Source organism: Mesoplodon mirus, assembly GCF_964341445.2.
Source record: "Mesoplodon mirus genome assembly, chromosome: 5".
Classification (NCBI taxonomy): domain Eukaryota; kingdom Metazoa; phylum Chordata; class Mammalia; order Artiodactyla; family Ziphiidae; genus Mesoplodon; species Mesoplodon mirus.
In genome coordinates, this window is record NC_138980.1 from 128,792,036 (window position 1) to 128,802,294 (window position 10,259).

General features: G+C 42.5%; 1 protein-coding gene across 1 annotated transcript; it reads right to left on the bottom strand.

Moving 5' to 3' along the window:
- Nucleotides 1–1,985: 1,985 nt before the first annotated feature.
- On the bottom strand, nt 1,986–9,906 carry CCNB1 (cyclin B1). Its single transcript, XM_082623653.1, has 9 exons — nt 9,730–9,906; nt 8,949–9,119; nt 8,685–8,852; nt 6,154–6,336; nt 4,366–4,524; nt 3,917–4,153; nt 3,502–3,642; nt 2,768–2,878; nt 1,986–2,217 (listed from the first exon to the last, which is right to left on the bottom strand). The coding sequence occupies exons 1-9, from the start codon at nt 9,748–9,750 to the stop codon at nt 2,110–2,112; spliced, it is 1,299 nt and encodes a 432-aa protein (XP_082479779.1). The 5' UTR covers nt 9,751–9,906; the 3' UTR covers nt 1,986–2,109.
- Nucleotides 9,907–10,259: the final 353 nt, after the last annotated feature.

Below are 10,259 nucleotides of genomic sequence, written 5' to 3' on the forward strand. Positions count from 1 at the left end.
CGTACAGAAACGAAGATCCAACACAGCAAAAATAAATAAATTAATTAAAAGGCAGTCCCTCTGCATTAAAAAAAATATATATATATATATCATATAGTTGAAAAAATAAAATTTGGGGATTTAAGGCCTAGAAAAGCACTAAAATCAAGAACATCGATGTCCACTGGGTAACAAAAATACAACTAGCAATAAAAAATAGAAGTGGGAAATAGGGCCTATTCACAATAGTGACAAAAAAAAGCATAAACCCAGCAATAAACTTGACAAGAAAAGTACAGCAATTACATAATTAAATTCTAACATTGCAATGTAAGGCATGCAACAAGTCTTTGATGGAGAAAAATGTTTCTGGATGGGAAGACAATATCAGTCCATCCAGAGCTAGTACATAACATTCTATATATATGTATATAATATACAGTCAAATCTCAAAGGAGCTTTTCAGTAACTGGACATAATTTTAAGGTTCATGTGTTTGAAATTGCCCCCACATATTTGGGAAACAGTGGTAGCCTCCTCATACCAGATAAACTTAATGTAAAACTGTATTAATCACAGGAAGAAGCAAGTAGATCAGGGAACAATAGAAACTGATGTTTCAATCGTACAAGGAGGATTTTAAACATATAGTACTGGCTGGCACAAATGGGCATCCATCTGGAAGTTAAGAATCCTATCTCATACAACATACAAAAAGTTTACTGAGGGCTTGTAGACCTAAACAGGAAAAATTTAGAAATTTAAGAGATGGTAATGGTTTGGGGATGGAGTTGACCTTAACACCAAAAATCTGAAAGCAACTACAGAAAAAATAGTTTGGATAATATAAAAATTTAAAGTGTCTGCATGGCAAAAGATATAGCAAAAACAGATTTAGGGCAAACGACAAACTGGGAAAGCCTTACAAATTGATAAGTAAGCGGACAACAAAAATTGATTCAACTACTCATGAGAAGTATAAATAAACAGCAAACAAAATAGGATATTTTTTGCCAAACTCACAGAGATTAAAGAGAATGATTACCTTCAGTTCTGGCAAGGATGCAGAGAAAACCAGAACTTCTGTACATTTATTGCTGATGACGTTGAGAAAGTCAGCTGGCTGTACCTGCCAGAACTTAGAACACACTCTTTGGAAAACCCAGTGTACATAAAGAAAGGCATGGGATATAATGACATTTAAACAGCATTGTCTGTAGGAGCAAAGACAAAAAGCAATCTGAACATAAACAGGGGAATGGTTAATTACATTATAGTATATCCATACTATGGACTATAATGCCCAAATACAGGTAAGGCTTGTCCATGTTGAAAGAATTGCTAGGTATATAGTATGATCTCATTTTTTTAATACCCCCCCATAACAATTTACATGCAGGTCTATATTCATAGAAGGCATGAATGGATACATCCCAAACTCCTGATATCCTTCAGGTGGATGGGATTGAGACATAGGAGAGTAAGAGGGGGCGGGTAAATAAACGTTTTTAGATACTTTCTTATTTGTTTTGAGGATTGTTTTATTTTCTTAACCAATAAAGAAAAAGCAAACTAGGTTTTGAATATAAATTAAAATTCTTATTTTTCCAAGTGAAAAAGTTGATACTAGTTTAAGTTGATAATTTAAGAAAGTGGTATGAGTAGATTACTTAGAATTATAGCAGCAACCACCAGAGGAAATAGAAATCAGGGGAACTGGGAATGAGGTGGTACTTTTCCTTACATAGAACTAGGCAGCCAATTCTCTTAAGATGACTGGGCTTACATACAGTATGACATAAAGCAAGTAAGGATTGTAAATGCCTTCAAGAGCTTAGTAATTTATCTGAAGTAAAGCCAGGTACATAAAACAAGAACGAAGAAGAACAAATTGTGTATATTAATTGGGTCCCCAGGTAATTGAAAGCAGTTTTTTTTACTATTCCCCCACTGTACCTTTAAAACAACTTTTATCCTCAAGTGGGAAGTAGCCACATTCAAAGGAGTTAAGGTTTAAGTAAAAAGGACTACAACTTTATTAAAAGTAAATAAATGTAACATATAATATGTACAGATGGCACATGGTGCCAATTTTATTTGCAGATTTTATAGTATTCCAAAGTTCACAAGTTACACCCTTGCCACAGCCTTGGCTAAATCTTGAACTAGTGCAGAATTCAGCTGTGCTAGAGTGCTGATCTTAGCATGCTTAGATGTAGCATACTTGTTCTTGATAGTCTGGAAGAGAAAAGCATAGTAATTAATGAAGGAAAAGAGGAAAACATCATAAGAACCAACGATACACATATACACTTAAAAATCAACTCCTTAAAAGCAAGCTATGAATTTACAGGCATAAAATCTTAATGAATGGACTTCCCTGGTGGCACAGTGGTTAGGAGTCCGCCTGCCAATGCAGGGGACAAGGGTTTGAGCCCTGGTCCAAGAATATCCCACATGCTGTGGAGCAACTAAGCCCGTGCACCATAACTACTGAGCATGAGCTCTAGACCCCGAGAGCCACAACTATTGAGCCTGAGTGCCACAACTACTGAAGCCCGCGCACCTAAAGCCTGTGTTCCGTGACGAAAGAAGCCACCACAATAAGAAGCCTGCGCACCGCAATGAAGAGTAGCCCCCGCTCAGAGCAACAAGAGAAAGCCTGAGCACAGCAACGAAGACCCAACGCAGCCATAAATAAATAAATTTCTATACATATTAAAAAAAACCACACAAAATCTTAATGATTTTCCACTTTTCCCAACACCATACAGTACCATTGACTCACCATATGCTTTGTAAGCCCACGATTCACCAAGATTATATTTTTAGCCAGGTGTTGCATAACAAGAAGAAGGGATTCTTCAGTGTATGACAGGTAATGCTGTAGAGTTGGTGTCTAAGACAACAAAAGTTAATGTTGAAAATGCTCATCACCAATGGTTTTCATAAAATTTCTAGATGTTATTCAAAACTAGGGTAGGGAAGTAGATACTGTGTGACTGATTATAATCAAAATTTAAGACAAGCTTAAGACCCCTTCTTCCCCAAATACCCTTCTTTCATGGCTTCTCTAGGATCCTGTGCTCCAACCTAATTACACTTTTGTAATTGCTGACTTGCCCACCCCAAAGCTAGACTCCAAGTTCTCTGGAGCTGACTTTCTCATTCATAATTCTATTTCTAGGGCCTAGAGTATCACACGGCATATAGGAGAAATACTTGTTGAATCAACGAATACGAACGAACTTCTAGTATGTCATTTGACCTGCTTGAGCTTCTCCATCTGTAAGGAGTAGCAGCTGCTCTGCCTTTCTCAAAGGGGTATAGATAGATGAGATTAGGCAATGAAATGGAAGCATTTTATGGAGATATCACAAACAAGATATGTTAAATCATTCCCTCAGTAGATGCCATATTTAAGAACCATCTGAACTGGCCTTTAATGACAACAGTTCTGTATGCAGTAAATATTATAATTTAAAAGCTCAGGGTAACCTCAGTTTGTGGGTCACAGCTTACCCATTCACCATTATCAAGAATTTTCAGTGCTAAGCAAAAAGCTCCCGCTGCAATCTGAGAAGGAGGAAAGTGCACCATATCGTAGTCCAACATAGTTAGTTCCATCAGATATTTGGCCAAAGTATGTAGCTCAACATCAACCTGGAATAAAACCCATAGGTTCTGTCAGAGAATTCTGCATTGGCGGTAACCGGTATGCCCATAACTAACTACAGATGTTTGCCTACAAACTCTCAAATGCAATTGCCCGTGAAAGGCTTTAATAATAATATTAACATACAGCCTGATTGGAAATAAATACCATCTTTATCCCTTCCTCACGTAGTTAGGTATACATACAAGGCACTTCAATTAGATCTTATTGGCCAGCAGTATTCCCTAATGTACCATACCAAAGGTTTCAAGAAATCTGTACCTCTCCAATCTTAGATGCTCTCCGAAGGAAATGCAGGGGTAGAGGGCGACCCAGACTAAAATTTAAAGCTCTCAGAATCTTCATTTCCATCTGTCTGATTTGGTACTTAGTGTAGGTGTTGTCAGTCACAAAGGCAAAGTCACCAATTTCTGGAGGGTACATTTCCTCATATTTGCTTGCAATAAACATGGCAGTGACACCAACCAGCTGCAGCATCTTCTTGGGCACACAATTATCCTGCAATGGGAATTTCAACTGGATCAATAAGTAATACATATTTGAAAAAGGAGGCACAGAATTGTGAAGGAGTGGTGGGAAAGACACACTCTCACAACAGAATCTCAATTAATGACACCCCATGCCTCAAGACAGATTTTAGCTGAAAGTCTTTTTTATGACTCAGCTAGGACCCTGGAAGGGAGAACCCTCAATTGGTGAATTATGCTCACCTGCATGAATCGATCAATAATGGAAACAGTCATGTACATGGTCTCCTGGAGTAACCTGAATTTCATTTGAACCTGCACTAGCCAGTCAATTAGGATGGCTCTCATGTTTCCAGTGACTTCATGACCCAGTAGGTATTTTGGTCTGACTGCTTGCTCTTCCTGCAAAAGAAATGCTGATTATCCTAAGAAGCAAGACTCCACATGACATTTCTGACCAGAAATAGTCACCTCAAGATAGCTCTGGAACATTTAGAATCTCTAACGGTTCTTAACTCAGTTATTCATTTGGTCACTGCAAACAGCTCTATCACTGAGAAACAAAGAAAGCAAACATGAAACAGGACAGTGTGGCAGGTTTTCATATTGGCACATCTTACTATGTCCAATTCACTATCACTACTACTGGCCCACACCCTTTCCCCACTTCTTCCCAAATAAGGATACCATACTACCTATCACCTCAGATCTTTTCACTTAAGACTCTAAACCCACAACCTGAGCTTTATGAAGTAGAAAAAAATAGCAGCAGTTCCCAGATCAGCTGGAACCAATATGCTACCACTCCTACTCCAGGGTTTAAACCCCCAAAACACCATAGGTAACAAAAGTCAACCATCAAAATCCAGCACACACATCTGCTAAACCCACTCCTCCAAAGTTAGAACACAAACTTTAAAGACAAGGGAGAAAAGAAATCCACAGCAGAAGGCTGGTCCTGGCAAGGAAGTCTTCTTACAGGACAATCCTGTAGAAAATGGAGATGCCCAAAAGAACCAGGCAAGAGCCTGAAGATGTTAATGATGTCACTAGAACACAACACATTATAAATAAGCAACTGGGTAAATTTGGTAACTGTATAGCTTATGTTGTTAACATACAGAATGCTTCCTTGTTTGGGGGGGAAAAAGGGCAAAGGACACTAATAGAAAGTTTCAGAAATGGGATGAAATGGAAGAAAACCAAAACCTTTAGTTTTTGAGTATACTCCTCTTGGACACAAAGAACAATTTCCCTGATATCACATGCTCATAAGCAACACTGACCCAAAATGCCTTTTTTTTTTTTTTTTTTTTTTTGCGGTATGCGGGCCTCTCACTGTTGTGGCCTCTCCCGTTGCGGAGCACAGGCTCCGGATGCGCAGGCCCAGCGGCCATGGCTCACGGGCCCAGCCGCTCCGCGGCATATGGGATCCTCCCAGACCGGGGCACGAACCCGTATCCCCTGCATCGGCAGGCGGACTCTCAACCACTGCGCCACCAGGGAGGCCCCCAAAATGCCTTTTTTTGGCTACAGTTTTTCAGCATCTTCTCCATTACCATGTACCTCCTGCCTGTTACGCTCCTTAAACCCAGAATTTGGGACTCACTCACTCCTAACTGGGATAGATATAAAATACCTTTCAATCTGTGGACTTTCCTTTAGGAAAAGCCATGGTAGTATCCACTCTCACTTTGAATTTTCCCTGTTCAAAATGGCAAATAGAGACTTCATTGGGAATTTCCTGGCGGTCCAGTGGTTAGGACTTTCACTGCCAGGCCCGGGGTTCAATCCCTGGTCAGGGAACTAAGATCCCAAAAGCCATGCATGCAACCCCCACCCCACCCAAAAAAAAGATTTCCTTGGCTTACTTTGGGCCTTTTTATTTTTTCCACGAAGAATTTCAAAGTGGAACCTACTGTTAAGAAATGCTGCTCATATCTTGCTTAAATTGTTGTGAACTGTTAATGGAAAATCTCTTTAATAAAGCTAGATGCAGTTTAGAAAAAACAAAGGTTTAATATTACTGACCTCAAGTTGTCTCAGATAAGCATAGATATCTTTTACATATTCACTACAAAGGTTTGGATCCGCTCCATCTTCTGCATCCACATCATTCACTGCAAGAATTACATCAGAGAAAGCCTGGCACAGATATTCTTCTGCAGGGGCACAGCCAGATGTTTCCATGGGGCTTGGAGAGGGAGTATCAACCTTGAAACAGAATAGACTTTTTGAAATAATAGCAAAGAGGAGAGCATACAATTTGGGAATGAAGGTCAGATTATTGGTACCAATTCAAGAGACTATCTGCTGAACAGACATACGATTCATTTACCTTTTCAAATTTATTCAATTTGTGTTCAGCAAGTGAATAATATGAAAGATGAAATGCCAACTTAGACTGAGTCAGTTTAGAGTCAGTAGAATGCTAACAGGTAAAACAGAGCGGAAGCAAGTTCACGTCTAGACTTTCCTCCAAAGGAAACTGATAAGTAATGCATTTGCTTAGCAATGTCATGTAAAGTTAATCCAAGTGAATGGCAAGTTAGTCTTTAGTAACATGGCCTGCTTCCCACTGCACAGGAGAACACAAGTCCTGTCCCCGACTACTAAGGATTTTATTTATTTATTTTTGGCTGTGTTGGGTCTTTGTTGCTGCACGCGGGCTTTCTCTAGTTGCAGGAGTGGGGTCTCCTTTTCATTGAGTTGCGCAGGCTTCTCATTGCGGTGGCTTCTCTTGTTGCGGAGCATAGGTTCTAGGCACACGGGCTTCAGTAGTGTGGCACGCAGGTTCAATAGTTGTGGCTCACGGGCTCTAGAGTGCAGGCTCAGTAGTTGTGGCACATGGGCCTAGTTGCTCTGTGGCATGTGGGATCTTTCCGGACCAGCACTCGAACCCGGGTCCCCTGCATTGGCAGGCGGATTCTTAACCACAGCGCCACCAGGGAAGCCCCCAAACTACTAAGGATTAACTGACTTTGTTATCATGAACCATTTTCTTCAAGCTCCAGTTACCCCGTTGTCCAAACATTTATTGAGCACTTTCTTAAGCTCTGTGCTAAGCACTGGCTTTATGGTGTCCTCAAGGGGCTTTGAATTTAAAAGAAATAAGTAAATGAAGTAAAGAGATTGATTGAAAAAATCCTAGAGGTGCGGGAAGTTAGGGTAGGGTTGGGAAAGTTAGGGAAAGCTTTAGGTGTTGATGATTGAGCTGTTTTGAAGGATGAGAAGGTTATCAGTTAAAAAAAAGAGGGTGGGGGCTTCCTTGGTGGCGCAGTGGTTGAGAGTCCGCCTGCCGATGCAGGGGAAACGGGTTCGTGCCCCGGTCTGGGAAGATCCCACATGCCGCGGAGCGGCTGGGCCCGTGAGCCATGGCCGCTGGGCCTGTGCGTCCGGAGCCTGTGCTCCGCAACGGGAGAGGCCACAACAGTGAGAGGCCCACATACCGCAAAAAAAAAAAAAAAAAAAAGAGGGTGGGAAAGTGAAGGCAAGAATCAGTACGTTGATGGAAAGCACAGGTCTTTTGGTATGGCCAGTTAAAGACTGCGCGTGCTACAGGTTTCTGTGGTATGTCCAGAAGGACAATACTAAAGCCATAGCCTCACATCCCTTTCCCTTAGATATAGAGAGCTAGGCTGAATGACTTTAACCGATCATTTTCCCAACCAGCTTTAATGAAGTTTTAAAAATTAGAACTTAAGAATGCAGTTCGTTGCTGCTCAGGGAACTAGATCCCACATGCATGCTGCAACTAAGAGTTCGCATGCCACAACTAAGGAGCCCAAGTGCCGCAACTAAGGAGCCAGCAAGCCACAACTAAGACCTGGCACAACCAAATAAATAAATATTGAAGAAAAAAAAAGAATGCAGTTCATTGCAGTTTCAGGAAAGCAGCCTCTTCTAGATGGTGTATATTTTCTTCACAGGAGTAGATACATTTACATACCTGATATTTAATAAAATGTTCTTGGTTTTTGAGGCTAAGTGTTAACTCATCTTCTTACCTTCTCTGAAGAGCTCCATTTTCTGCTTTACATCCTTATATAAATTACAGTGTTACAGACTTATTATTTGGCCACATTATGGAGTTAAAAAAAAAAAAAGGACTCAAGAGAACAATCTGTGTTTCAGTCAATAAATTCTGGCCAGAGATGGCTTGTACTCAAAGACAGCAAAATCTTTAGTCCAGGCAGCTACTACTCAGTACGGTAAACAAAGGAGGGGTAGCATAACAAAGCAATTAAAAGCATAGATTCTGAAGCCAGATAGCCTGGGTTTGAATCCAATTATGTACCACTGATGAGATATGACTCTAGGAAAGATACTTAATACTTCTCTATGTCATTATCTAAAAGTAGAGGTAATAATACCAGTGCACTGAGAGAGTGTAAGATTATGTGAGCTAATGCATGTAAAGTGCTTAGCAGAGCCTATCTCCTGCTAAGCGCTCTATAAATGTTAACTATTTTTCCTATTTAGTCAAATGCTATGCCATGCATTAGTAAAATGAAGGGAAAAGAAACAATCAACAGGCTCTAAAATATTACAGTTAAGTTTACCAAAATAGGCTCAGGGGGAAGTTTCTCTTCTTTAACAGGCTCGGTTTCCGGCTCTGGCTCCAGATCCAGCTCCGGCTGGGGCTCCGGCACAGGTACAGGAGGAGCCTTTTCCAGAGGTTTTGGTAGTTTTTTAGCAATAACTTTTCCAGTGGCTAAAGTTTTTGCTTCCTGTGGATGAAAAAGAGAGAATGGAATGTTTCTCCATCACGGGTCACAGTTGGAAGGCAGACTCTTACAGAGTAGTTGAATCAGAAAGACAGTTACCTTTTTCAGGGGCAATTTGGCCTGTGGCTGTTCACTGACTTTGTTACCGATGTCTCCAAGAGCTGTTCTTGGCCTCAGCCCAGGCTTAGAGGCTGCAACAGTGGCCACAGGCACGCGTTTTGCGCCTGCCATACTGATCTTCGCCTTATTTTCAGCATTAATTTTCGTGTTCTGTAAGAAGCAAGACCACTTTGAGAGCTGGCTCAGCCAAGTTAGAGTAAATCAACGGTTAAAGCGGGGGCAAAACAGAGGCTCTCAGGAGGAATGCCGACTAGTAAATGGGTTCCTAGGGGAAACCTGCGTTCCAGGGTCTACGCTAAAGCTGTAACAAGCCAGATTCCTCCCCGAACCAGTTCTTTCACCTATTGAGGGATTGCCTGCTCAGCCCCTGCCTGACCTAAAATACCATGAATTTACATTTGAAAGGAAATCGAAAAAGCTTTCAATTGCAGGCACCTTTCCTGTGGGGAGGGAGTTATGCAGTTGGTGGGAGGTCGCTCAGGGGTCCTCCGTCACCTTTTACAAAAGGTTTCGCGTCTACCCTCCATTTGTCCCCTCCCCCCCCACTTTATCCAAGCCCCATCCACTTCTTTCTCACCTTCCTCTCTCCGTCTGTCCGCACCCCAAACTCTCCCACTATTTTAGGGGCCCACCGACCGCCATCCTCCCCCCAAATCTGTCCCGGTCCACTCCTGCTAGCGGAACTCCAGCAGGCGACATAGGGAGAGGAGACGCAGCGAGCCAGGAGAGCCGCGTTTGTTCACCGTCCCTAGCAGCTCACCCTGGTGATCCGGAGCGCCATGGCTTCCTCTGCACCAGGCAGCAGCTCAGTAGGGAGAAGCAAAGCACGGGAGCCCCAGACCAGCCGGGGACCTTGAACCCACCGCAGGCCAGCAGCCGTTCCTCCGCAGCACGCCGGGAGGAATCGGGCACCGATTGAGGTTTAAACCCCGCACCGCTCCCTCCCTATTGGCTTGTTCGTGGCACTCGCTCGCTTCCCATTGGCGGCGGCCGGTTCCTCCTAGAATGCGTTTCCAGGGCGATCCCGCGAAGAAGTCCGGGCGGGGGTGGGGCCAGACCATCACGTGATCTGACTCGGCGCCTGCGCCCTCAAGCAGCTACTGTTGCCACCTGGAGAGGGGTGATCACCGCCCACCTGGAGGGGCGAACCTGTGCGCAGCCATGGTTAGCAGGGCCTTGGAAAAGAGAGTGGAGCCGCTGGTTTGACGTGAGAGGATGTTATGGCTTTAGTCCTACTTATTGTTAAACACACTTTCCTCTTCTGCAGTGGCATGTAGCAGGAAAGGCTTT

Bases quoted from the DNA above. Each gene is read 5' to 3' on its own strand.
- CCNB1 (XM_082623653.1), bottom strand. From the start codon at position 9,750: ATGGCGCTCCGGATCACCAGG. The intron at 9,120-9,729 runs GTGAGCTGCTAG...TGCTTCTTACAG, and splicing joins TGGCGCTCCGGATCACCAGG to AACACGAAAATTAATGCTGA. The intron at 3,643-3,916 runs GTACAGATTTCT...GTTTTATTCCAG, and splicing joins GAGCATCTAAGATTGGAGAG to GTTGATGTTGAGCTACATAC.